We start from the raw sequence: 27,820 nt of genomic DNA, 5'->3' as shown, positions 1-27,820 counted from the left end.
CCCCGTTTTTCCGGGGATTAAACGCTTCCTGTGAATCCACAGGCATCCATCCGCAAGCAACACATTTTATTTTCCAACCCGGCGTTTTGAGAAAACCTCCAAAGACAGATCTCTGGTGTCTTGCCAGCTCGCACGCCTCGCTCCCTCTTCCCAGCCAACCCCAGACTGCCGCATTAATGCCTACATATTAAAGTTTCTTTTCTCAGTTTTAATCATTCCAGATTCTCCCGGGACCGACGGGGAGAAAATGTTTTCCGACACATTTCTGCAGAACGCAAAAACTAATATTATTTCCCTTTCCTTTTCTTTTTTTTCCTGCAGAAATTCCAAAGAAATCCAATGTACCACGCTGGTTTCTCGTCTTTTCGGAGGAAAAAGGTTATGGTCGCCAGTGGTCCATCACTAGCTATGTTCCCACAGGTGCATTTAACCAGGTTAAGATAAAAAAAAGAGCTATAGTGGCACTATCCATTGGTTGGTTTTAACTCTGATTGCTTCTAGCTTTTCGGTGGCTTAGCTGGATATGTTACAATCCAGATCTTTGGGCTGATTCATTAATCGTGCACAGCCAGAAAGAGAGGTTAACTCAGTGTCTACCGAATCACGGACTAGAAGGAGACTCAGAGGTCATCTAGTCCAACCCTCCTTGCTCAGTGCAATATTTAATCAATCAATCAGAACAGAGCTGGAAGTGGCTGTCCACTCTTTTCTTAAAAACCTCCCGTGATGAAGCACCCACCACTTGTGAAGGCAAGCCCTTCCACTGATTAATTGTTCTCAATTAACCAGTGGAATTAAACTTAATTAAGATACTTAATTGGCAATCTATAATTGTTAATTGTAGATTCCGCTTCAGGTAGTCCACAATTTACGACAATTGGGACCGGGATTTGCATTGCTAAGCAAGGTGTTTGTTAAGGTATCTTTAGCGATCACGTCACACACACACACACACACATACACATAAACCCACAAGGGTTGCTGTAATCGTTGGAAACACATGCCGGGATGCCAAGCACCCAAATTTTGATCATGTGACCGCGGGGAATATTGCAACGGTCATACGTGCAAGGACTGGCCGTAAGTCACTGTATTCAGGGCTGTTGCAACTTTAAATGATCACTAATGTAGGGAGAGTTTTCAAACAGAATAACAGAGGTCTTCTATTCCAGCCCTCTGTTCAAGCAGGAGACCCTAAACCAGGGGTAGGCAACCTCGGCTCTTTTATGACTCATGGACTTCAACTACGCTGACTCAGGAATTCTGGGAGTTGAAGTCCATGAGTCATAAAAGAGCCGGGGTTGCCTACCCCTGCCCTAAACTATTTCAGACAAGTGGCTGTCCAGTCTCTTCTTAAAAGCCTCCAGTGAAGGAGCCCCCACAACTTCCGGTGGCAAGCTGGTTAATTGTTCTCCCTGTTAGGAAGTTTCTCCTTAGTTCCAGGTTGCTTCTCTCCTTGATGAGTTTCCATCCACCTCTTCATAACCTGCCTTTTGGTGCTTTGGAGAATAGCTTGAGTGCCTCTTCTTTGGGGCAGCCCCTGAGATACTGGAAGACCGCTGTCATGTCACCCCTCACACTTCTCTTCGTTAAACTAGACATACCCAATTCCTGCAACCGTATGTTTCAGCCTCCAGTTCCCTAATCATCTCTTGCTCCTCTTCCCTGCAATCTTTCCAGAGTCTCCACAACTTTTTATAATACGATCATCAAAACTGGATGCAGTATTCTAAGGGTGGCCTTACTAAGGCCTTATAAAGCAGTACTAGAACTTCACGTGATCTTGATTCTATCCCTCTGTTAATGCAGCCTAGGATTGCGTTGGCTTTTTTGGCAGCTGCCGCACACTACTGGCTCACATTTAAGTGATTGCCCACTAGGACTCCGAGATCCCTCTCACAGTTACTTCTATTGAGCCAGGTTCCGCCTATACCAGGGGTAGGCAACCTTGACTCTTTTATGACTCGTGGACTTCAATTCCCAGAATTCCTGAGCCAGCGTGAGGGAACTATGGCCCCTTTATGACTCGTGGACTTCAACTCCCAGAATTCCTGAGCCAGCATGAGGGAACTACGGCCCCTTCATGACTCGTGGACTTCAATTCCCAGAATTCCTGAGCCAGCATGAGGGAACTACGGCCCCTTCATGACTCGTGGACTTCAATTCCCAGAATTCCTGAGCCAGCATGAGGGAACTACGGCCCCTTTATGACTCGTGGACTTCAATTCCCAGAATTCCTGAGCCAGCATGAGGGAACTACGGCCCCTTCATGACTCGTGGACTTCAATTCCCAGAATTCCTGAGCCAGCATGAGGGAACTATGGCCCCTTCATGACTCGTGGACTTCAATTCCCAGAATTCCTGAGCCAGCATGAGGGAACTACGGCCCCTTCATGACTCGTGGACTTCAATTCCCAGAATTCCTGAGCCAGCGTGAGGGAACTACGGCCCCTTCATGACTCGTGGACTTCAACTCCCAGAATTCCTGAGCCAGCATGAGGGAACTACGGCCCCTTCATGACTCGTGGACTTCAACTCCCAGAATTCCTGAGCCAGCGTGAGGGAACTATGGCCCCTTCATGACTCGTGGACTTCAACTCCCAGAATTCCTGAGCCAGCGTGAGGGAACTACGGCCCCTTCATGACTCGTGGACTTCAACTCCCAGAATTCCTGAGCCAGCATGAGGGAACTACGGCCCCTTCATGACTCGTGGACTTCAACTCCCAGAATTCCTGAGCCAGCATGAGGGAACTATGGCCCCTTCATGACTTGTGGACTTCAACTCCCAGAATTCCCAAGCCGGCATGGCTCAGCATGGCAAGCTCTCCCTTTCCCCTCAGCGTGGCTGGCTCAGGAATTCTGGGAGTTGAGGTCCACCAGTCATAAAAGAGCCAAGGTTGCCTAGCCCTGGTCTATACTATTCCTGTGCATTTGATTTTTCTTGCCTAAGTGTAAAGCCTTACTTTTCTCTACATTGAACTTTATTTTATTAGGTAGCAAAACATTTCATGTTCATTTTGTAACGTGTTCAGTCCGGCTTTGGGTTTAGATGAGATTTTATCCGAGCGGGGCAGATTCCAGAGGTTGCAAGTGGGTATTTGTGGGGCACCAAGTTGGCACAAGGGAAGAAAAATCCAGGTGCAAATTCTCAAACGTGTCTCGCGTTTTCTACGGTGGTAGGGAGGGTGCAAACGCTTCCAGGTTCCTGCAGGGATAAAGATGCACCGAGGGAGCAATAGCCCACCCAGGTCAAAAAGCCACGGCTTTCAGCTTGCCAGAACGAAGTGGCTGGCCTGACCCCCAGAATGAGCCCGAAGTATAATTAAGACTTTAAAAGGGGGGGGGGAGTGCAAAGCTGCGTGGAGAAATAAAGCCGATGGATGTTGAAACCGCCCGGAATCCAGCAGCTTTGAAGCTCCTGAATAATTTAGTGTGAAAACCTCACGAGGTTTGCTCTTGCCTGCAGCAGGAGGCAAAGCTTCCCACAGAATGGAAGGGCTACCGCCACTTACCTCGTCCACAATCAGGTTGCAATCGCTCCTCTCCCCATCGCTTTCCTGCAAGGCCGCCAGGAAAAAGAAATGGGGAGGGAGGGAAGGAGGGAAGGAAGGAAGGAGGGAGGGAGGGAGGGAGGGAGGGAGGGAAGGAAGGAAGGAAGGAAGGAAGGAAGGAAGGAAGGAAGGAAGGAAGGAAGGAAGGAAGGAAGGAAGGAAGGAGAAAGGAGGGAGGGAGGGAGGGAGGGAAGGAAGGAAGGAAGGAAGGAGAAAGGAGGGAGGGAGGGAGGGAAGGAAGGAAGGAAGGAGAAAGAAGGGAGGGAGGGAAGGGAAGGGAAGGGAAAGGAAGGAAGGAAGGAAGGAGAAAGAAGGGAGGGAGGGAAGGAAGGAAGGAGAAAGAAGCAAGGGAGGGAGGGAAGGAAGGAAGGAGAAAGAAGCGAGGGAGGGAGGGAGGGAAGGAAGGAAGGAGAAAGAAGGGAGGGAGGGAAGGGAAGGGAAAGGAAGGAAGGAAGGAAGGAAGGAAGGAAGGAGAAAGAAGGGAGGGAGGGAGGGAAGGAAGGAAGGAGAAAGAAGCAAGGGAGGGAGGGAAGGAAGGAAGGAGAAAGAAGCGAGGGAGGGAGGGAGGGAAGGAAGGAGAAAGAAGCGAGGGAGGGAGGGAGGGAAGGAAGGAAGGAGAAAGAAGCGAGGGAGGGAAGGGGAAGGAAGGAAGGAAGGAAGGAAGGAAGGAAGGAAGGAAGGAAAAAGGGAGGGAGGGAGGACAACAGGGAAGGAGAAAGGAAGGAGGGAAGGAAGGGAGGAAAAAGGGAGAGAGGGAGGGAAATGAGGGAGGGAGGGAAAGAAGGAAGGAGAGAGGGAGGGAAGGAAGGAAGAAAGGAAGGAGAATGGGGAGGGAGGAAAGGAAGGAAGGAAGGAAGGAGAAAGAAAGGAGGGAAGGAAGGAAGGAAGGAAGGAAGGAAGGAAAAGGGAGGGGGAGGAAAACGGAAGGAGAAAGGAGGGAGGGAAAGAAGGAAGGAAAATGGGGGAGGGAGGGAAAGAAGGAAGGAGAAAGAAGGGAGGGAAAGCAGAAAGAAAAGAAGGAGAAAGGGGAGGGAGGGGAGGAAAGAAGGAAGGAGGGAAGAAGAAAGAAGGGAAGGAGGAAGGGAAGGAAGGGAGGGATGGAGGAAAAGGGGAGGGAGAAAAACAGGGAGGGAGTAAAGGAGGGAAAGAAGGAAAATCATCAGCTTTGCCCCATCTTTGACAAGATGCTTCAAATGAAAACAGAAAGGAAACTTTCCCCACTGCTTAATGCCCGCCCCCCCCCCCTGGGTATAAATCCGTGGGGTAAACCTCTGGCTCCATGTGGCCCCACTCTCTATTTTTCCAGCAGAAAAAAACTGCATCTCCTGGGGGGGGGGAAAGTAAACTATATATATGGGGGTTGCTAAGAGGCGGCCCCAACTTGATGGTATCTAACCAATTAATCAAGCCGCTGGAAGTCAGTAGCAAATCCCTCAGACCTCCAAGCACCCCCCTTCCCCCCCCCCCGTCTATTTCAAAGCAAATTAGCACTCTAATCTGACTGAAGTGAACAGTGGCTCCCACTAATGAGCCTGGCTGCCCAGTTGGACCTTCGGACGGGCCTGGATCCTAATCCTAGGTTGTAATTCAGGGCTTCATCGGAAAAGCTGATCCAACTTTTGACCTTGTGATTCCTATCTTTCCGCAGCCTTGTGACGGTCGCTGAACGATGGCAACCAAAGGTCTTCCTATCTTACGGGCGGTCCTCGACTTACGACCGCCGTCGGGCCCAAAATCTCCACCGCTTAAGGGCGAGAGTTGTTCAGTCCGTTTTGCCCCATTTTACGACCTTCCTTGCCACAGTCGTTAAGTGAAGCACTACAGCGGCTAAGTCAGTCACTGCTTTCAGTGCCGTCATAACTTCAAAGGGACAGTTGGAAACTGAGGACTATCCGCCTTGTGAAAAGAACAGCACGGAGTGACCTCTGCCATTTCAACAAATTATCATTGGTAAGTTCATCCTAACAGGAATGCTTTGGGGGGGTGTTTTCAATTACACTTTGGTACATGCGGCAATCTTTAAGTTACAGGTAGTCCTACTCCAGTATTGATAGCAGTCTTCCAAGTATTTGAGGGTCTGGCACAAAGAAGAGGGGGCCACATTATTCTCCTAAACACCAGAGGGCAGGACAAGAAACGATGGTTGGAAAGTGACCAAAGAGAGAAGCAATTTGGAATCAAGGAGTAACTTCCTAACAGTGAGGACAATTAACCAGTGGAACAGCTTGCCACCAGAAATGGTGGGCGCTCCATCACTGGAGGTTTTTAAGAAGAGACTGGACGGTCACTTGTCTGAAATGGCATAGGTTCTCCTGCTCAAGCAGGGGGCTGGACTAGAAGACCTCCAAGGTCCCTTCCAGCTTCTATTCTATTCTATTCTGTTCTGTTCTGTTCTGTTCTGTTCTGTTCTGTTCTGTTCTATTCTATTCTTATTCTTATTCTTATTCTATTCTATTCTTCCATTCCTTATTCTATTCTATTCTATTCTATTCTATTCTATTCTATTCTATTCTATTCTATTCTATTCTATTCTATTCTATTCTATTCTATTCTATTCTATTCTATTCTATTCTATTCTATTCTATTCTATTCTATTCTATTCATTCTGTATCCCATCCTATCCTATCTTATTATTCTATTCTATTCTATTCTATTCTATTCTATTCTATTCTATTCTATTCTATTCTGTAACTCTATTCCATTCCATTCCATTCCATTCCATTCCATTCCATTCCATTCCATTCCATTCCATTCTATTCTATTCTATTCTATTCTATTCTATTCTATTCTATTCTATTCTATTCATTCTGTATCCCATCCTATCCTATCTTATTATTCTATTCTATTCTATTCTATTCTATTCTATTCTATTCTATTCTATTCTATTCTATTCTATTCTATTCTATTCTATTCTATTCTATTCTATTCTTTCTATTCCATTCCATTCCATTCCATTCCAATCCAATCCAATCCAATCCAATCCAATCCAATCTAATCTAATCTATTCTAATCACTGCAATTGAGGCTAGAATTTTGGTTATAAGTCATTGCAAGCATCAACTGGGTCGCTATGTGACCTGACTCGATTTTATGACCATTTTAAAGATGTTTGATAAGCGGGTCACCACATGGTCATTGAGGGAACCATGTGGCTACTAAGCAAATCCAGCATATCCAAAGGTCATTTTTTGGCCATATCTCTGCTGGAAAAAGGGAAAAAGTCACAAATCACACTCAAGTGACTATGGGATACTAAAATTGGTCATAAAGCTGAGCCAGTTGCCAAGCACCAGAAATGTGATCATGTGGCAAGGGGGCCGTGCAGCAGCCATAACTTTGAGGACGGTTTATACATCCTTGACTTACAGCAGTTTGTTTAGTTACAACGGCACCGTTTTTCACACTTACGACTGTTGCAACATCCTCATGGTCACAGGATCAAACTTCAAACAATTGACAACTGACTCGTATTTATGACGGTTGCAGTGTCCCGGGGTCAGATGATCTCTTTTTGCGACCTTCTGACGAGCAAAGTTAAGGAAGAAGCCGGCTTTACATAACAACCGTGTTATTTTCCTGCCTGAGTAGGGGGGTTGGACTAGATGACCTCCAAGGTGCCTTTCATCATCATCATCATCATCATCATCATCAATATTATTATTATTAACTTAAGAAGTGCAGTGGTTCACTTAACAACTGTGGCAAGAAAGGTCGCAAAATGGAGCAAGACTCATTTAAAACATGTTTCGCTTAGCAACAGAAATCTTGGGCTCAATTGTGGTCGTAACATGAGGACTGCCTACAGCTTTTTTTTTTTTTAGCTTTGAACGGCTGTTAAGCAACCAATCGTGAGTCGAGGACTGCCTATAATTTAAATGTCCCGGTTGTGATAGGTAATGGCGTCATGTCTCAAAGAAAAGCACTTTTAACCCAATTTTGTACAATTTAACCAGGTTTGGGAAGCACTGCTCTAACTGCTGCACCATGCTATTTTTAGCTATTTGGGGCTGCTCAAGCCAGACACCCGCCTTTCGTCAGGACAAAAATTCCCTCAGTATTAAAAAGAGACACTCACATAACGTCCCACCTCTTCCTTGTCCGGCGGCTTGCCCTTCCCCCTGCTGTCTTCCCGCCGTTCTTCATCTTGCGGGCTCTCTGGAGGAGACGCGGAATTGCTCTGTGGGTTGCGGAGAAGCGAAGGGGGCAAATGACTGAACGGAAACAAGCCTCGAGAAAACAGAGGTCCATTTCTGGTGCTTTGAGTCAGGGGTCTCCCACAGGGGCCTTCAAACTTGGCCCCTTTTATGACTTGTGGACTTCAACTCCCAGATTTCCTCAGCCGTTTGCCTGGCTGAGGAATTCTGGGAGTTGAAGTCCACAAGTCATAAAAGGGGCCAGGTTTGAAGACCCCTGGTCTCCAACCTTGGCCACTTTTAAGATTTGTGGACTTCAACTCCCAAAATTCTCCTCAGCATGGCTGGCTGAGGAATTCTGGGAGTTGAAGTCCACAAGTCATAAAAGGGGCCAAGTTTGAAGACCCTTGGTCTCCAACCTTGGCCACTTTTAAGATTTGTGGACTTCAACTCCCAGAATTCTCCTCAGCATGTCTGGCTGAGGAATTCTGGGAGTTGAAGTCCACAAATCATAAAAGGGGCCAAGTTTGAAGACCCCTGGTCTCCAACCTTGGCCACTTTTAAGATTTGTGGACTTCAACTCCCAGAATTCTCCTCAGCATGGCTGGTTGAGGAATTCTGGGAGTTGAAGTCCACAAGTCTTAAAGTTGGAGACCTGCTCCTAAACATAGGACGGTGGCTATATTTAATGACAAGATTACTTTTCCCCAGCCCAGTCTGCTGGCTGGGGAATTCTGGGAGTTGCTTTGTTAAAGATACCAACTAGGGCAGGGGTCTTCAAACTTGTTCCTTTTATGACTTGTGAACTTCAACTCCCAGAATTCCTCAGCCAGGCATGTGATTCTGGGAGTTGAAGTCCACAAGTCATAAAAGGGCCGTTTGAAGACCCCTGAAGTAAGTCAATGTTTTTCAACCTTGGCCACTTTTAAGATGGGTGGACTTCAACTCCCTATGCTGGCTGGGGAATTCTGGGAGTTGAAGTCCACCCATCTCAAAGTGCCCAAGATTGAGAAATACTGTTCTATTAGGTTCTTCAATCCAAAGCCCTCTCCAGCTGGTTGAATTACAACCAAAGGGTCTTCAAGCAGTTCAGCCATCGTTGGCATGGGCTGGGAATCCTGAGATCTGTAATCTATCTTCACCAGCCTACAGCCTGTGATCACCCCTCTCACCTCAGACAGGCCACCTACATCTATTATAAAATGGTTTTTTTTCTGATTCAATGTGAAAGCCATTCAAAATCATTCAGGAGACAGGAAGCAGGAACTGTCAACCAATGAGAAGAATATAAAGTTACAGTAGAACGATACAAAACCTCATGTAAAACAAAATTGTAGGCTAGGGATCTTCAAACCTGGCCCTTTTATGACTTGTGGACTTCAACTCCCAGAATTCCTCAGCCAGGCAGAGGAACTCTGGGAGTTGAAGTCCACAAGTCATAAAAGGGCCAAGTTTGAAGACCCCTGTTGTAGGCCATCCAGAGTTGCCCTGGGGGAAGATGGATGGCCAATAAATGTAATAAATGAATAATAAATAAAACCTGGTCAGGTATTTTTTTTCCCAAAGTGTTGTGAGTTTGCGGTATCTGTGTGTTTGTGTGTGTGCATGCTTTGCAGAACCAGCCACCCAAAACCTGGTTCCATTTTCTAAGCAGACGAGAAGAGACTTGAAAAAACCCGGGACTGATTATCTGAGGTTCCCCTATATTATTATTTACTAATATTATTATTCATCAGATTTTTATCCTACCTTTATTACTTTATAAGTAACTCAAGGCAACAAACATACCTAACGTTCCTTCCTCCTCTCCTTAGTCCCACAACAACCCTGTGAGGTGGGTTTGGCGGAGAGAGCATGAGTACCCCAAAGTCACCCAGCCGGGTTTTATGCCTAAGGCAGGACTAGAACTCACCGTCTCCTGATGATTGGACCAATGTCACCCAGTTCTCTTTCATGCCTAAGGCGGGACTAGAACTCACAGTCTCCTGATGATTGGCCCAAAGTCACCCAACTCTCTTTCATGCCTAAGGTGGGACTAGAACTCACAATCTCCTGGTGATTGGTCCAAAGTCACTCAGTTCTCTTTCATGCCTAAGGCGGGACTAGAACTCACAGTCTCCTGATGATTGGCCCAAAGTCACCCAGCACTCTTTCATGCCTAAGGCAGGACTAGAACTCACAATCTCCTGGTGATTGGTCCAAAGTCACCCAGTTCTCTTTCATGCCTAAGGCGGGACTAAAACTCACAGTCTCCTGATGATTGGCCCAAAGTCACCCAGCTCTCTTTCATGCCTAAGGTGGGACTAGAACTCACCATCTCCTGGTGAATTGGCCCAAAATCTCTCAGCTGGTTTTCATGCCTAAGACAGAACTAGAACTCACTGTCTCCTAGCGACTGGCCTAATGTCCCCCAGATGGCTTTCATGCCTAAGGCGGAACTAGAACTCACGGTCTCCCGGTTTCTATCCTGGTGCTTTCACCACTAGACTAAACTGGCTCTCGCACACATTGTGACCCGAGGATCAGCACTTTGGGGCCGCCCCAAAGGGCCCCACTGTTTTCCCCAAGCATAGACACAATTTCTTAGGCTTACCCGACTTTGTGGGTTCCCTGGAACGCAATCCATTATTTCAGGGAAGCAAAAAGATGGGGGGAAAAACATGGAGTTAGGTCTTTGCAGTGATAAGATCACACACAGACTAAAAATGTGCCCAGAGTTGGCTTGAAATGCAACAGCATAGAATTGCTAGGGAAAAATAAAATAAAAATAGAATAGAATAATAGAATATTTTATTATTATTATTATTATTAAAATAGAATAAAAAATAGTGTATTTTATGAAATGTTCCCACCATCCAATGCTTACTGAGTACAGGCAGTCCTCGACTTTAACGGCCATAACTGAGCCCAAAATTTCCGCTGATAAGTGAGACATTTGTTTAGTGGGTTTTGCCCCATTTTACGACCTTCCTTGCCACGGTTGTTAAGTGAATCGCTGCAGCTGTTAAGTAACACTGTCGTTAAGCGAATCTGGTTTCCCCCGTTGGCTTTGCTCGTCAGATGGTCGCAAAAGGGGATCACGTGACCCCGGGACACTGCGACCGTCATAAAGAAAGAGTCAATTGCCAAGCGTCCAAATTTTGGTCACGTGACCACGGGGGGGGATGCTGAAAAGTTCGTAAATGTGACATGGTGACCAGTCTCTTTTTTCAGTGCCGTTGTAACTTTGAACGGTGGCTAAACGAACTGTTGTAAGTCGAGGACTACCTATATTAGCTTTCTGTCTGCAAGGAGAGGGAGAAAGGGAAGGGAAACTGGGGCATGTGGCACATTGTGAGTGTGAGGCCCACTTAAAAAACCAAAAAAACGGCATTTTCCAGCTGGCATCCAAAGCGATCCTGTCTGGTCACCTAGGATCTCCTCCTCGCCCTAGGCCAGGCGTAGGCAACCTCGGCTCTTTTATGACTCGTGGACTTCAACTCCCAGAATTCCTCAGCCAGCCACGCTGAGGGGAAATGGAGAGGTTTCCATGCTGAGCCATGCCGGCTCAGGAATTCTGGGAGTTGAAGTCCACGAGTTATGAAGGGCCAAAGTTTCCCTCATGCTGGTTCAGGAATTCTGGGAGTTGAAGTCCATGAGTCATAAAAGAGCCGAGGTTGCCTACCCCTGCCCTAGGCGATCAGACCATCATTAAACCAAAATTATGGGCCGCTACTGTGAGGGGAAGGCGCCTCGCCATCAAACATCACTCGTTGGGCTCCTTCCCAACTTTGGCACGGAGGTTGAAAGAGAAAGGGACAAAAGCTTTTAGCTCCCTCCAGATTAAAGAGGGACGCCAGCCAAAAAGAGCCGGCGGGCGGGAGGGTGCTGGATGACGTCCCAGAATGCATCTGGGCCAAGAAAGCTTTTGCAAAGAGGCTTGCCAAGCAGGCTGCCTTTGATCGGGCCTGCAGGCCAGGCAATTCACAACCGGAGAGTGTGTGTGTGTGTGGGGGGGAAATACGGTCTCTTACACACACACACACACACACACACACACACACACACACACACACACTCTCCACAAGGCCTGCAAGGCAGGTTGTGGAGGGCCAGCTGGGCTGGCTCCAGACACAGACACACACACATACAGACACACACACACACACACAGGATCACTCTCGTGCCCGCCTGTGCCTTTTGCCCAAGCGGTCTCTTGCTCACCCTTCTAAAAAGGTAAAGGTAAAGGTTCCCCCGCACATGCGTGCTAGTTGTTTCCGACTCTAGGGGCCGGTGCTCATCTCCATTTCAAAGTCGAAGAAGAGTCAGCGCTTGTCCGAGGACGTCTCCGTGGTCATGTGGCCGGCATGACTAGACGCCAAAGGCGCATGGAACGCTGTTACCTTCCCACCGGAGTGGTCCCTATTTTTCTACTTGCATTTTTACGTGCTTTCGAACTGCTAGGTTGGCAGAAGCTGGGACGAGTAACAGGCGCTCACTCTGCTACGCGGCACTCGGGATTCGACCCGCCAAACTGCCGACCTTCTGATTGACAAGCTCAGCGTCCTAACCCATTAACCCTTCTAGACAAGCACAAATCAGCAAGCAAAAACTAGGCAACAAGCAGCGGGCAGACATCTCTCTGTAAGGGGTGCAAAGTCTCTGATCTTAACACAAAGAGGGAGGGAGGGAGGAAGAATTGAAAGAAGGACAGAAAGAAGGGATGGATGGGTGGAAGGAAGGGAGGGAGGGAGGAAGACGGGTGAATAGAAGGAAGAAAGGAAAGAAGGACAGAAGGAAGAGAAGTGGGTGGGTGGATGGACGGATGGATGGATGGAAGGAAGGAAGGAGGGAAAGGAAGAAAGAGGGAGGAAGGAAGGAAGGGGGAAGGGGAGGGAAGGAAGGAAAAATAGAGAGAAGGGAAGAGGAAGGAAGGGGGAAGGAGAGGGGAAAGGAAGAGGAGGGAGAGAAAAGAAGGGAGGGAGGGGCCAGGGAGGAGAAGGAAAGGAGGGAGCGGAGGGGAAGGGAATGGAAGAGGAAGGAAGGAAAAATAGAGAGAACGGAAGAGGGGAGGGAAGGGAAGAAGGAGAGGGGAAAGGAAGGGGAGGGGAAGGGAGAGAGGAAGATGGATGAACAGAAGGAAGAAAGAAAGGACAGGAAGGAGTGGAAGGAGGGAGGGAAGGAAGGAAGGAATAGATCAAAGGGAGGGAGGGAGGGAGGGAGGAAGACAGGGAGGGAGGAAGAGAGGGAGGAAGGAAGAAATGGATGGAAGGAAGGAAGGAAGGAAGGAGAGAGAGATGGGAGAGATAGGAAAGGAGGAGAGGTAGAAGAGGAAGGAAGGAAGGAATGCACAAAGGAGAGAACAGAAGAACAGAAGGGTAGGAGAAGGGAGGGTAGAACAGAAGAGAAGAGAGGAGAGGAGAGAAGAAGGGAAGAGAAGAGAAGAGAAGAGAAGAGAAGAGAAGAGAAGAGAAGAGAAGAGAAGAGAAGAGAAGAGAAGAGAAGAGAAGGTAGCACAGAGGAGGGGAAGGAAGGCAATTAGGTTCCAATTCCACTAAAAGCACAGAATTCACACTTTGACCTCCAGACCTAAGTATTAAAAACAGAGACAGGATATCCCAGGATCACGTCATCACTATTTGCAACCCTCCCAGCCGGCTTCCCACAAGCAAAGTCAAAGGAGGAAGCCGGATTCGCTTAATGACTACTTGATTCATTTAACAAATGCAGTGATTCGTTAACAGCCGTGGCAAAAAAAAAAAGTCACAAAATCAGGTCCGAGTCACTTAACAAACCGCCTTGCTTAGCAACGAAAATTCTGTTCCCGATCGAGGTCATAAGTTGAGAACAAACCTGCAGCCTGATTTATACCGTGCATTTCAATTACGGATAGGTTCCTACCAACCAAACGACACCGTTTCCAGTAATTATTATTTATTACACTGAGATATCCTCCAACTTCCAGGGACTCTAGCAAGTCTTAAGCCAGCATAGAGTCATGTGTGAATGTTGCCACAAGCAGAGATGGAGGGTGGGGGGAGGGAGTGCAGGAGGCATGCAAATAAAGTGGATGGGTTACATTAAACCTCCCCCCTAGGGCGGGGCTATGCAAATATCCCCACCATCAAAGTGCTGCTCTCTTTTTAAGCACCCGCCCCCTTCGGATGGACAGCTTGCAACGCCAACCAGAGAGAGAGAGAGAGAGACTCCTCAGGCCACCCATCAATTTCCCCCTCCCCCAGTTTCCCCCTCTTACCTGGATTGTTTTCGGAGTCCTGCCCGGCTTGCTTAGTCCTAAGGATGCTCTGAGCCCCCAACGTCCCCGAGAGGGCCAGCAGCCCAGAGGCCGTGCTGACCGCAGCCAAGCTAGAAGCCTGAGACCCCGAAAGGTGGGGGGTCAAGGGAACAGGAGGGGCCGGATGGGAGAGATGTTGTAACTGCTGCTGCTGGAAAAAAGAAAAGAAAGAAAAAAGAAACCCCTAGGACAGGGGTCTGCAACCTTGACAACTTCAGCTCCCAGAATTCCTCAGCCAGCTATGCTGCCAAAAGTGCCAGGAAGAGAGGGAGGGAGGGAGGGAGGGAGGGAGGGAGGGAGGAAAGAGAAAGAGGGAGGGAAAGGAGGGAGGGAGGGAGGGAGGGAGAGAGGAAGGGGAGGAAAGGAGGGTGGGAGGAAGAAAAGAGAAAGGGAGGGAGAGAGAGAGGGAAGGAAGGAAGGAAGGCAGGGAGGAAGGAAGGCGAAGGAAGGAAAGGAGAGAGGAAGGGGAGGAAGGAAAGAGGAGGAAGGGAGGGAGGGAGGAAGAAAAGAAAGGGAGAGAGGGAGAGAGGGAAGGAAGAAGGCAGGCAGGCAGGAAGTAAAGTAGAGAGGAAGGGGAGGAAGGAAAGAGAAGGAGGAAGGGAGGAAGGAAGGCAGGAAGGAAGTAAAGTAGAGAGGAAGGGGAGGAAGGAAAGAGAAGGAGGAAGGGAGGAAGGAAGGAAAGGAGAGAGGAAGGGGGTGGAAGGAAAGAGAAGGAGGAAGGGAGGGAGGAAGGGAGGCGAAGGAAGGAAAGGAGAGAGGAAGGGGGAGGAAGGAAAGAGAAGGAGGGAGGAAGGAAGGAAAGTAGAGAGGAAGGTGGAAGGAAAGAGAAGGAGGAAGGGAGGGAAGGAGGAAGGGAGGGAGGGAGGCAAAGGAAGGAAAGGAGAGAGGAAGGGGGAGGAAGGAAAGAGAAGGAGGAAGGGAGGAAGGAAGCAAAGGAGAGAGGAAGGGGGTGGAAGGAAAGAGAAGGAGGAAGGGAGGGAGGAAGGGAGGCAAAGGAAGGAAAGGAGAGAGGAAGGGGTGGAAGGAAAGAGAAGGAGGAAGGGAGGAAGGAAGGAAAGTAGAGAGGAAGGGGTGGAAGGAAAGAGAAGGAGGAAGGGAGGGAGGAAGGGAGGCAAAGGAAGGAAAGGAGAGAGGAAGGGGTGGAAGGAAAGAGAAGGAGGAAGGGAGGGAAGGAGGAAGGGAGGGAGGAAGGGAGGCGAAGGAAGGAAAGGAGAGAGGAAGGGGGAGGAAGGAAAGAGAAGGAGGAAGGGAGGAAGGAAGGAAAGGAGAGAGGAAGGGGGTGGAAGGAAAGAGAAGGAGGAAGGGAGGGAGGGAGGGAGGCGAAGGAAGGAAAGGAGAGAGGAAGGGGGAGGAAGGAAAGAGAAGGAGGAAGGGAGGAAGGAAGGGAGGAAGGAAGGAAAGGAGAGAGGAAGGGGAGGAAGGAAAGAGAAGGAGGAAGGGAGGGAGGGAGGAAGAAAAGAAAGGGAGAAAGGGAAGAAGGCAGCCAGGCAGACAGGGAGGGAGGGAGGAAGGAAGGCAGAAAGGAAGGAAGGAAAGTATTTTTTTTTATTTTTTATTTTTTATTTTAATCCCATTTATATCCTGCCCTTCTCCGAAGACTCAGGGCGGCTTACAATCTAAGCACAGATCAATGTGCTTAGCAAAAGTAGAGAGGAAGGGGTGGAAGGAAAGAGAAGGAGGAAGGGAGGGAAGGAGGAAGGGAGGGAGGAAGGGAGGCGAAGGAAGGAAAGGAGAGAGGAAGGGGTGGAAGGAAAGAGAAGGAGGAAGGGAGGAAGGAAGGAAGGAAGGAAGGAAAGTAGAGAGGAAGGGGTGGAAGGAAAGAGAAGGAGGAAGGGAGGAAGGAAGGAAGGAAGGAAGGAAAGTAGAGAGGAAGGGATTGAAGGAAAGAGAAGGAGGAAGGGAGGAAGGAAGGAAGGAAGGAAGGAAAGTAGAGAGGAAGGGGTGGAAGGAAAGAGAAGGAGGAAGGGAGGGAGGAAGGGAGGCGAAGGAAGGAAAGGAGAGAGGAAGGGGTGGAAGGAAAGAGAAGGAGGAAGGGAGGGAGGAAGGGAGGCAAAGGAAGGAAAGGAGAGAGGAAGGGGTGGAAGGAAAGAGAAGGAGGAAGGGAGGAAGGAAGGAAAGTAGAGAGGAAGGGGTGGAAGGAAAGAGAAGGAGGAAGGGAGGGAGGAAGGGAGGCAAAGGAAGGAAAGGAGAGAGGAAGGGGTGGAAGGAAAGAGAAGGAGGAAGGGAGGGAAGGAGGAAGGGAGGGAGGAAGGGAGGCGAAGGAAGGAAAGGAGAGAGGAAGGGGGAGGAAGGAAAGAGAAGGAGGAAGGGAGGAAGGGAGGAAGGAAGGAAAGTAGAGAGGAAGGGGTGGAAGGAAAGAGAAGGAGGAAGGGAGGGAGGAAGGGAGGCAAAGGAAGGAAAGGAGAGAGGAAGGGGTGGAAGGAAAGAGAAGGAGGAAGGGAGGGAAGGAGGAAGGGAGGGAGGGAGGCGAAGGAAGGAAAGGAGAGAGGAAGGGGGAGGAAGGAAAGAGAAGGAGGAAGGGAGGAAGGGAGGAAGGAAGGAAAGTAGAGAGGAAGGGGTGGAAGGAAAGAGAAGGAGGAAGGGAGGGAGGAAGGGAGGCAAAGGAAGGAAAGGAGAGAGGAAGGGGTGGAAGGAAAGAGAAGGAGGAAGGGAGGGAAGGAGGAAGGGAGGGAGGAAGGGAGGCGAAGGAAGGAAAGGAGAGAGGAAGGGGGAGGAAGGAAAGAGAAGGAGGAAGGGAGGAAGGGAGGAAGGAAGGAAAGTAGAGAGGAAGGGGTGGAAGGAAAGAGAAGGAGGAAGGGAGGAAGGAAGGAAGGAAGGAAGGAAAGTAGAGAGGAAGGGGTGGAAGGAAAGAGAAGGAGGAAGGGAGGGAGGAAGGGAGGCGAAGGAAGGAAAGGAGAGAGGAAGGGGTGGAAGGAAAGAGAAGGAGGAAGGGAGGAAGGAAGGAAAGTAGAGAGGAAGGGGTGGAAGGAAAGAGAAGGAGGAAGGGAGGGAGGAAGGGAGGCAAAGGAAGGAAAGGAGAGAGGAAGGGGTGGAAGGAAAGAGAAGGAGGAAGGGAGGGAAGGAGGAAGGGAGGGAGGAAGGGAGGCGAAGGAAGGAAAGGAGAGAGGAAGGGGGAGGAAGGAAAGAGAAGGAGGAAGGGAGGAAGGAAGGAAAGTAGAGAGGAAGGGGTGGAAGGAAAGAGAAGGAGGAAGGGAGGGAGGAAGGGAGGCGAAGGAAGGAAAGGAGAGAGGAAGGGGGAGGAAGGAAAGAGAAGGAGGAAGGCAGGAAGGAAGGAAAGTAGAGAGGAAGGGGTGGAAGGAAAGAGAAGGAGGAAGGGAGGGAGGAAGGGAGGCGAAGGAAGGAAAGGAGAGAGGAAGGGGAGGAAGGAAAGAGAAGGAGGAAGGGAGGAAGGAAGGAAAGGAGAGAGGAAGGGGGTGGAAGGAAAGAGAAGGAGGAAGGGAGGAAGGGAGGAAGGAAGGAAAGTAGAGAGGAAGGGGTGGAAGGAAAGAGAAGGAGGAAGGGAGGGAGGAAGGGAGGCAAAGGAAGGAAAGGAGAGAGGAAGGGGTGGAAGGAAAGAGAAGGAGGAAGGGAGGGAAGGAGGAAGGGAGGGAGGGAGGCGAAGGAAGGAAAGGAGAGAGGAAGGGGGAGGAAGGAAAGAGAAGGAGGAAGGGAGGAAGGGAGGAAGGAAGGAAAGTAGAGAGGAAGGGGTGGAAGGAAAGAGAAGGAGGAAGGGAGGGAGGAAGGGAGGCAAAGGAAGGAAAGGAGAGAGGAAGGGGTGGAAGGAAAGAGAAGGAGGAAGGGAGGGAAGGAGGAAGGGAGGGAGGAAGGGAGGCGAAGGAAGGAAAGGAGAGAGGAAGGGGGAGGAAGGAAAGAGAAGGAGGAAGGGAGGAAGGGAGGAAGGAAGGAAAGTAGAGAGGAAGGGGTGGAAGGAAAGAGAAGGAGGAAGGGAGGAAGGAAGGAAGGAAGGAAGGAAAGTAGAGAGGAAGGGGTGGAAGGAAAGAGAAGGAGGAAGGGAGGGAGGAAGGGAGGCGAAGGAAGGAAAGGAGAGAGGAAGGGGTGGAAGGAAAGAGAAGGAGGAAGGGAGGAAGGAAGGAAAGGAGAGAGGAAGGGGTGGAAGGAAAGAGAAGGAGGAAGGGAGGTAGGAAGGGAGGCAAAGGAAGGAAAGGAGAGAGGAAGGGGTGGAAGGAAAGAGAAGGAGGAAGGGAGGGAAGGAGGAAGGGAGGGAGGAAGGGAGGCGAAGGAAGGAAAGGAGAGAGGAAGGGGGAGGAAGGAAAGAGAAGGAGGAAGGGAGGAAGGAAGGAAAGTAGAGAGGAAGGGGTGGAAGGAAAGAGAAGGAGGAAGGGAGGGAGGAAGGGAGGCGAAGGAAGGAAAGGAGAGAGGAAGGGGGAGGAAGGAAAGAGAAGGAGGAAGGCAGGAAGGAAGGAAAGTAGAGAGGAAGGGGTGGAAGGAAAGAGAAGGAGGAAGGGAGGGAGGAAGGGAGGCGAAGGAAGGAAAGGAGAGAGGAAGGGGAGGAAGGAAAGAGAAGGAGGAAGGGAGGAAGGAAGGAAAGGAGAGAGGAAGGGGGTGGAAGGAAAGAGAAGGAGGAAGGGAGGGAGGAAGGGAGGCGAAGGAAGGAAAGGAGAGAGGAAGGGGGAGGAAGGAAAGAGAAGGAGGAAGGGAGGAAGGAAGGAAAGGAGAGAGGAAGGGGAGGAAGGAAAGAGAAGGAGGAAGGGAGGGAGGGAGGAAGAAAAGAAAGGGAGAAAGGGAAGAAGGCAGCCAGGCAGACAGGGAGGGAGGGAGGAAGGAAGGCAGAAAGGAAGGAAGGAAAGTATTTTTTTTTATTTTTTATTTTTTATTTTAATCCCATTTATATCCTGCCCTTCTCCGAAGACTCAGGGCGGCTTACAATCTAAGCACAGATCAATGTGCTTAGCAAAAGTAGAGAGGAAGGGGTGGAAGGAAAGAGAAGGAGGAAGGGAGGGAAGGAGGAAGGGAGGGAGGAAGGGAGGCGAAGGAAGGAAAGGAGAGAGGAAGGGGTGGAAGGAAAGAGAAGGAGGAAGGGAGGAAGGAAGGAAGGAAGGAAGGAAAGTAGAGAGGAAGGGGTGGAAGGAAAGAGAAGGAGGAAGGGAGGAAGGAAGGAAGGAAGGAAGGAAAGTAGAGAGGAAGGGGTGGAAGGAAAGAGAAGGAGGAAGGGAGGGAGGAAGGGAGGCGAAGGAAGGAAAGGAGAGAGGAAGGGGTGGAAGGAAAGAGAAGGAGGAAGGGAGGGAGGAAGGGAGGCAAAGGAAGGAAAGGAGAGAGGAAGGGGTGGAAGGAAAGAGAAGGAGGAAGGGAGGGAGGAAGGGAGGCGAAGGAAGGAAAGGAGAGAGGAAGGGGGAGGAAGGAAAGAGAAGGAGGAAGGGAGGAAGGAAGGAAAGGAGAGAGGAAGGGGGTGGAAGGAAAGAGAAGGAGGAAGGGAGGGAGGGAGGGAGGCGAAGGAAGGAAAGGAGAGAGGAAGGGGGAGGAAGGAAAGAGAAGGAGGAAGGGAGGGAGGGAGGAAGGGAGGGAGGAAGGGAGGCGAAGGAAGGAAAGGAGAGAGGAAGGGGGAGGAAGGAAAGAGAAGGAGGAAGGGAGGAAGGAAGGAAAGGAGAGAGGAAGGGGTGGAAGGAAAGAGAAGGAGGAAGGGAGGGAAGGAGGAAGGGAGGGAGGAAGGGAGGCGAAGGAAGGAAAGGAGAGAGGAAGGGGGAGGAAGGAAAGAGAAGGAGGAAGGGAGGAAGGAAGGAAGGAAGGAAGGAAAGTAGAGAGGAAGGGGTGGAAGGAAAGAGAAGGAGGAAGGGAGGGAGGAAGGGAGGCGAAGGAAGGAAAGGAGAGAGGAAGGGGGAGGAAGGAAAGAGAAGGAGGAAGGGAGGAAGGAAGGAAAGGAGAGAGGAAGGGGGTGGAAGGAAAGAGAAGGAGGAAGGGAGGGAGGAAGGGAGGCGAAGGAAGGAAAGGAGAGAGGAAGGGGGAGGAAGGAAAGAGAAGGAGGGAGGAAGGAAGGAAAGTAGAGAGGAAGGTGGAAGGAAAGAGAAGGAGGAAGGGAGGGAAGGAGGAAGGGAGGGAGGGAGGCAAAGGAAGGAAAGGAGAGAGGAAGGGGGAGGAAGGAAAGAGAAGGAGGAAGGGAGGAAGGAAGGAAAGGAGAGAGGAAGGGGGAGGAAGGAAAGAGAAGGAGGAAGGGAGGAAGGAAGGGAGGAAGGAAGGAAAGGAGAGAGGAAGGGGAGGAAGGAAAGAGAAGGAGGAAGGGAGGGAGGGAGGAAGAAAAGAAAGGGAGAAAGGGAAGAAGGCAGGCAGGCAAGCAGGGAGGGAGGGAGGAAGGAAGACAGAAAGGAAGGAAGGAAAGTATTTTTTATTTTTATTTTTTATTTTTTATTTTAATCCCATTTATATCCTCCCCTTCTCCGAAGACTCAGGGCGGCTTACAATCTAAGCACAGATCAATGTGCTTAGCAAAAGTAGAGAGGAAGGGGTGGAAGGAAAGAGAAGGAGGAAGGGAGTGAAGGAGGAAGGGAGGGAGGAAGGGAGGCGAAGGAAGGAAAGTAGAGAGGAAGGGGTGGAAGGAAAGAGAAGGAGGAAGGGAGGGAAGGAGGAAGGGAGGGAGGAAGGGAGGCGAAGGAAGGAAAGGAGAGAGGAAGGGGGAGGAAGGAAAGAGAAGGAGGAAGGGAGGAAGGGAGGAAGGAAAGAAAGTAGAGAGGAAGGGGTGGAAGGAAAGAGAAGGAGGAAGGGAGGGAGGAAGGGAGGCGAAGGAAGGAAAGGAGAGAGGAAGGGGTGGAAGGAAAGAGAAGGAGGAAGGGAGGAAGGAAGGAAAGTAGAGAGGAAGGGGTGGAAGGAAAGAGAAGGAGGAAGGGAGGGAGGAAGGGAGGCAAAGGAAGGAAAGGAGAGAGGAAGGGGTGGAAGGAAAGAGAAGGAGGAAGGGAGGGAAGGAGGAAGGGAGGGAGGAAGGGAGGCGAAGGAAGGAAAGGAGAGAGGAAGGGGGAGGAAGGAAAGAGAAGGAGGAAGGGAGGAAGGGAGGAAGGAAGGAAAGTAGAGAGGAAGGGGTGGAAGGAAAGAGAAGGAGGAAGGGAGGGAGGAAGGGAGGCAAAGGAAGGAAAGGAGAGAGGAAGGGGTGGAAGGAAAGAGAAGGAGGAAGGGAGGGAAGGAGGAAGGGAGGGAGGGAGGCGAAGGAAGGAAAGGAGAGAGGAAGGGGGAGGAAGGAAAGAGAAGGAGGAAGGGAGGAAGGGAGGAAGGAAGGAAAGTAGAGAGGAAGGGGTGGAAGGAAAGAGAAGGAGGAAGGGAGGGAGGAAGGGAGGCAAAGGAAGGAAAGGAGAGAGGAAGGGGTGGAAGGAAAGAGAAGGAGGAAGGGAGGGAAGGAGGAAGGGAGGGAGGAAGGGAGGCGAAGGAAGGAAAGGAGAGAGGAAGGGGGAGGAAGGAAAGAGAAGGAGGAAGGGAGGAAGGGAGGAAGGAAGGAAAGTAGAGAGGAAGGGGTGGAAGGAAAAAGAAGGAGGGAGGGAGGGAGGAAGGGAGGCGAAGGAAGGAAAGGAGAGAGGAAGGGGGAGGAAGGAAAGAGAAGGAGGAAGGGAGGAAGGAAGGAAAGTAGAGAGGAAGGGGTGGAAGGAAAGAGAAGGAGGAAGGGAGGGAGGAAGGGAGGCAAAGGAAGGAAAGGAGAGAGGAAGGGGGAGGAAGGAAAGAGAAGGAGGAAGGGAGGAAGGAAGGCAGGAAGGAAGGAAAGTAGAGAGGAAGGGGTGGAAGGAAAGAGAAGGAGGAAGGGAGGGAAGGAGGAAGGGAGGGAGGAAGGGAGGCGAAGGAAGGAAAGGAGAGAGGAAGGGGGAGGAAGGAAAGAGAAGGAGGAAGGGAGGAAGGGAGGAAGGAAGGAAAGTAGAGAGGAAGGGGTGGAAGGAAAGAGAAGGAGGAAGGGAGGGAGGAAGGGAGGCGAAGGAAGGAAAGGAGAGAGGAAGGGGGAGGAAGGAAAGAGAAGGAGGAAGGGAGGAAGGAAGGAAAGTAGAGAGGAAGGGGTGGAAGGAAAGAGAAGGAGGAAGGGAGGGAGGAAGGGAGGCAAAGGAAGGAAAGGAGAGAGGAAGGGGGAGGAAGGAAAGAGAAGGAGGAAGGGAGGAAGGAAGGCAGGAAGGAAGGAAAGTAGAGAGGAAGGGGTGGAAGGAAAGAGAAGGAGGAAGGGAGGGAAGGAAGGCAGGCAGGGAGGAAGGAAGGGAGAGAGGAAGGGGAGGAAGGAAGAAGGAAGGAAGGCAGGCAGGGAGGAAGAGAGGGAGGGGAGGAATTCTGGGAGCTGAAGTCCACAAGTCTTAAAGTTGCCAAGGGTGCAGACCCCTGCCCAGGCCTAGGAGAATCCCGGCAGGGTTCGGCCCTCTGCTTCCAGGGCAGCCGCTCACAGTCCCCAACCCCTCTGAGCTCCAGAAGGCTGTTCCATCAGAAGCCTCAGGCTGGAGGCATCCTTCCGGAGGAAGAGGAGGAGGAGGTGGGCTGCCCCCCTGCAAGAGTCTGGCTTCCAGGCTGCTTGGAAGGCAGCCTGCGCTCCCGTCAATCAAAGTTTCTGGCCCCTTTAAATAGGGTGGAAGGGCGGAGAGAGGTTCCCGTCTGTTTCTCAACCTCAGCAACTTTCAGAGGGGTAAACTTCAGTTCCCAGAATTCCCTGCGCAGCATCAACTTTTTTTTCTTTCCTTATCCTTCTTTCTTTCCTTCTTTCCCCTTCTTCCGCCCCCTCCTCTCTCCTCCCCCCTCAATTTCCCTCTCCTTCCTTCCTTCCCTTTCTTTTTTTCCTTCCTTCCTCCTCCCTCTCTTCCCTCTCCCTCTTCCCTTCCTTCCCCCTCCCTCTCTTCCCTCCCCTCTCCTTCTTTCCTTCCGTCAACTCTACTTCGGAGTTCTGTTTTATTCCTCTCTGTCTGTCGGAAACATGACACCTTCCTTCCTTCCTTCCTTCCTTCCTTCCTTCCTTCCTTCCTTCCTCTTCCTTTTCTTTCCTTCCTCCCCTTGCTCCCTGCCTTCTTTCTCCCTCCCTCCCTGCCTTCCTCCTTCCTTCCTTCCCTCTCTTCCTTCCTCCCCTTCCTCTCTTCCCTCCATCCTTCCTCCCTGCCTGCCTCCTTCCTTCCCTCTCTTCCTTCCTTCTCTTTCCTTCCTCCCCTTCCTCTCTGTCTTCCTTCCATCCTTCCTTCCTTTCTCCTTCCCTCTCTGCCTCCTTCCTTCCTTCTTTCCTTCCCTCCCTTCCTCCTTCTTTCCTTCCTCCCCTTCCTCTCTCCCTCCCTTCCTCCCTCTCTCCCTTCCATCCTTCCTTCCCTCCCTCCCTTCCTTCCTTCCATCCTCCCTTCCCTTCCTCTCTCCCTCCCTCCCTTCCTTCCATCCTCCCTTCCCTTCCTCTCTCCCTTCCTTCCTTCCTTCCTTCCTTCCTCCCTCCCTCCCTCCCTCCCTCTCTCTTCCTGGCACTTTGTGGCAAGTTCAGAGAATTCTGGGAGTTGAAGTCCACCCCTCTTAAAGTTGCTGGGATTGAGAACCACAGCTGTGGTCCGTTAGTAGTGAAAGTCAAGGAGGTTGCTTGGCCCAGCCACACTCACTCACTCACCCCAATGATGTTGTTCAGCTCCCCCATTGTCACCAGCTTGGCCCGGTCCAAGGCTTGCACGACCTGCTGTTGGTGCTGGGGGGGGGGCAAGGAAAACCATCAGTGCACTTGGAAAACGGCTAGCACGGAACACCTGCCTTGCCCCAGACCTGCCAAGACCCACTCATAAAAATGATACAGGGGTCTAGTTGCCACCAACGGTAAAGATGGATTAGAGGTAATCCTCAACTTGCAACCGTTCACTGTTTTCTTGTCTTTATTTATTCATTACCTCTTGTGTGAGAAAGGGGATAAGCTGGGCACAGATAGCCGTCAGCCGCTTGACAATCTCAGCCTAAAGGAAAAAAGAGAGAAGAAACTTTGAAGCCTCGCTCTGCTCAAACTTTCTCTTAGGGGAAGGAAGGTAAGAAAGGGAGGAGAGAGGGAGGAAGGAAGGAAAGGAGGAAGAAAGGAGGGAGGAAGGAAGGAGGGAGGGAGGCAGGGAGGGAGGGAGGGAGGAGGGAGAGAGGGAGGAAGGAAGGAAGCAAAACGGAAAGAGGAAGGAAGGAAGGTAAGAAAGGGAGGAGGGAGGGAGGGAGGAAGGAAGGAAGGAAAGGAGGGAGGAAGGAAGGAAGGAGAGAGAGAGGGAGGAAGGAAGGAAGCAAATCAGGAAGGGAGGGAGGGAGGGAGGAAGGAAGGAAGCAAAACGGAGAGAGGAAGGAAGGGAGGTAAGAAAGGGAGGAGGGAAGGAGGAAGGAAAGAAGGGAGGAAGGAAGGAAGGAAAAAAGGAAGGAAGGAGGGAGAGGAAAGGAGGAGGCAAGCAAAATGGAGGGAGGAAGGAAGGGAGGAAGGAAAGAAGGAAAGGAAGGAAGGAGGGAGAGAGAGAGGGAGGGAGGGAGAAAGCAAAACAGGGAGGGAGGGAGGGAGGGAGGGAGGGAGAGAGAGCGAGAAAGAAAGAAAAAGAAAGAAAGAAAGAAAGAAAGAAAGAAAGAAAGAAAGAAAGAAAGAAAGAAAGAAAGGAAGGAAGGAAGGAAGGAAGGAAGGAAGGAAGGAAGGAAGGAAGGAAGGAAGGAGAGGGAGGGAGGGAGGGAGGGAGGGAGGAGGATGGGAAATGGAAGAAGGAAAGTCCACCAGTTATTCCCTTCAGAAAGTCCCATTATTTCATACATTTTAAACAGCTTAGCTGCTTTCACACAAACACTAAAGCTTAGCTTGTTGTGCGAATGGACCAGAGAGCTTGATGGCACTGCACGAACGCGACCTCTAAATTGCAAGCCAGATACCCCCGATAAGGCCAACTGCAACCTAGTCCCTTGGCCTAACTCAAATGAACAAAGTCACACCCATCTTTACACACCACCCAATTCTGAATCTCCTCCCCAGCTTTCTCCTTTTTGAGATTCCCAGCACTTCATACCTGTTTATGCATTTCAATATTCAAACCATATGACATCTCGTAATACTGAAAAAGATGGAGGAGCACCAGTTAGGCAAGCAGTTTTTCCCCAGAGCTGCACAATTCCATCATTTGATCAGGATAGGGCCCAGGGGTAGGCCACCTTGGCTCTTTTATGACTCGTGGACTTCAACTCCCAGAATTCCTGAGCCAGCACGGCTCAGCATGGAAACCTCTTCCTTTCCCCTCAGCATGGCTGGCTCAGGAATTCTGGGAGTTGAAGTCCACGAGTCATAAAGCGGCCTAGGCCTAGACCAGGGGTAGGCAACCTTGGCTCTTTTATGACTCGTGGACTTCAAATCCCAGAATTCCTGAGCCAGCACGGCTCAGCTTGGAAACCTCTCCCTTTCCCCTCAGCATGGCTGGCTCAGGAATTCTGGGAGTTGAAGTCCACGAGTCATAAAAGAGCCGAGGTTGCCTACCCCTGGCATAGGCCTTCATTTCCTCCCTCAGCATCGTGTCCCAATTCCTGACATTCGGTCCCCGGTTACAACACAGTCAATAGTTACACGCAAAAACCGTGCAAGAAGCTCATAGACACCCCGAACAGCCACCAACAGATAAAGTCCTATTCTTTTAAAAAAAAACCTCAAAAAGAACAATTTGGACCACGATTGATTATATGCCCTCAAATCAGGGGTCGACAATTAAGGACCACGTGCAGGCAGTCCTCGACTTACAACCGTTCATTTAGTGACGGTTCAAAGTAACAGGGACGCTGGAAAAAGCGACTGGTGACCATTTTTCAAACTTACGACCGTGCTCACGTGATCAAAATTCGTACGCTTGGCAACTGCTTCATATTTATGACGGTCTCAGCATCCTAGGCTCACGTGATCCACTTTGGCGACTGCCTGACAAGCCAACGGGGAAGCCAGATTCACTTTAACAACCTAACAGCTTCAGTGATTCACTTAACAACGGTGGCACAAAAGGGGGTAAAATGGGGCAAAATCCACTTCACCGCTGTCCCGCTTAGTGACAGAAAAGTTGGGCTCAATTGGGGTTCAATGTGTGAAAAAACAGTCCTGAGTGCCTATTGTCAACTTCAAAGAGCCACTAAATGAACAGTTGTAAGTCGAGGACCACCTCTATTTTGTAAATCCAGAGCTTCTGGCTAAAGCAACAACAAAAAAAGAGTATTATGGTTATCATTAGTATTATTACTATGCTTTACCATAACGCAATGCCTTTGCATCTCTGTTTTTTCGCTTGCTAACTTCTCACATTCCAGCTTCAGGCTGCAACAACAAAGCAAATATGGTTTATTTTATTTTTTTGTTCTGCCGAACTCTCTTCAAAACCATCCCTCTCTCCCCCCACCACCACTTCCAAACCCCTTCCCACTTTCAGTGGCTTCCTCACTCAGGAACTGTAATGGATTGGGGGGGTGGGAGGAGAGAAATGAGCAGAATCAAAAATAAATCAATTTACAGGCTGCCTCCCTTTCCTGGGGAATGGAAAAGGGAAAGGAGAGGAGAAAAATGGCCAGCTTTTAGTACACACAATGCACTAAGCACAATGAGGTTTTTCTGGTGCAGCATGTTCGGTATGTCCAGCCATTATTCTGCAAATAGGGCTTAAACAAACCACAGCTTAACCTGATGGGTGAAGAAAGCTGCAACGTGGTTGACAGGGAGAAAAAAAAAACAAACAGGGAGGAGAGAAAAAAGCAACGAGAGAGATGTCTGGATTTTTCAAGGCCATGCACAGTATTCTGGGGTATACTACCACTGGATGTGGAGGTTCCACTTAAGTTACCCTAATTATGAACCCTAATCTTTTTTCTCCCCCCCTCTTCTTCTCCATACCTGTGATACTGAGCTTGGAGGAACTGGAATTCTTCCTTAATTCGGTCACAAATCTCCAATACTGAGAACTTAAAAGGCTGCCCGGACTGAAAACAGAAAGGTAAAAAGACAGAATAGCTTATGGAAGGGAGAAAAATAATAATAATAATAAAGTATCAGTTATCATGATTTTTATTGTTGCAAATCATTTGGCGCCCTTCAAAACCAGATTTTCCCAGGCCAACATACATAATAATTATATTTACAGATAGTTCTCGACTTAGCAACCATTCATTCAAATTTACAACGGCACTAAAAAAAATGTGACTTACAGCCAGTCCTCACACTTACGACTGTCACAGCATCCCCATGGTCACCTAATCAAAATTTGGGCACTCAGCCACCGGCATATATTTGCAATATCCTGGGATCACGTGACTTTCCCAGCCAGCTTCTGACAAGCAAAGCAGATGGGGAAAGCCAGATTCACTAAACAACCACGTGATTCACTTAAGAACTCCAGACTTTTGCTTAACAACCAGGACAAAAAAAGTTCATAAAATTAGGTGCAATTCACTTACCAACTGGCGTGCTTAGCAACGGAAATTCCGGTGCCAACTGTGGTTGTAAATGCAGGACTATTAGATATTCTCCTTTTCCCAAACTAAGATTTTCACATTGCATTAACAGGAAAAATGTGCATGACCCAACTGCTAATTTACCGCTTGATTTCACAGACTTTGGAAACGGCTGCAGAAAACCAGTTCCACTGAGCGGATAAAAATAGAATGGAATGGAAAATAGAATAGAATAGAATAGAATAGAATAGAATAGAATAGAATAGAATAGAATAGAATAGAATAGAATAGAATAGAAAATAGAATAGAATAGAATAGAATAGAATAGAATAGAATAGAATAGAATAGAATAGAATAGAATAGAATAGAATAGAATAGAATAGAATAGAATAGAATACAGAATGAAAGGGAAGAGAAGAGAAGAGAAGAGAAGAGAAGAGAAGAGAAGAGAAGAGAAGAGAAGAGAAGAGAGAACAGAATAGAATAGAGAACAGAACAGAATAGAATAGAATAACGGAAGGGACCTTGGAGGTCATCTAGTCCA

At 49.7% G+C, this 27,820-nt stretch overlaps 1 protein-coding gene across 1 annotated transcript in view; it reads right to left on the bottom strand.

Moving 5' to 3' along the window:
• TLE2 (TLE family member 2, transcriptional corepressor) overlaps positions 1–27,820 on the bottom strand; it is a gene marked incomplete at its 5' end in the record, with an annotated part of 68,350 nt that overhangs the window by 33,893 nt on the left and 6,637 nt on the right. The window contains 9 exons of the mRNA XM_081321053.1: positions 3,514–3,558; positions 7,640–7,729; positions 10,279–10,295; positions 13,921–14,110; positions 23,474–23,548; positions 23,745–23,807; positions 24,870–24,914; positions 26,086–26,149; positions 26,720–26,805. Of these exons, the coding sequence (XP_081177179.1) occupies positions 3,514–3,558; positions 7,640–7,729; positions 10,279–10,295; positions 13,921–14,110; positions 23,474–23,548; positions 23,745–23,807; positions 24,870–24,914; positions 26,086–26,149; positions 26,720–26,805 (675 nt within the window). The remainder of the gene's footprint in view (positions 1–3,513; positions 3,559–7,639; positions 7,730–10,278; positions 10,296–13,920; positions 14,111–23,473; positions 23,549–23,744; positions 23,808–24,869; positions 24,915–26,085; positions 26,150–26,719; positions 26,806–27,820) is intronic.

The sequence above is a fragment of the Vipera berus genome (assembly GCF_964194415.1).
Source record: "Vipera berus genome assembly, chromosome: 1".
Lineage (NCBI taxonomy): Eukaryota > Metazoa > Chordata > Lepidosauria > Squamata > Viperidae > Vipera > Vipera berus.
Note: the sequence above shows the minus strand (reverse complement) of the source record. Positions and strands in the feature narration are given on the sequence as shown.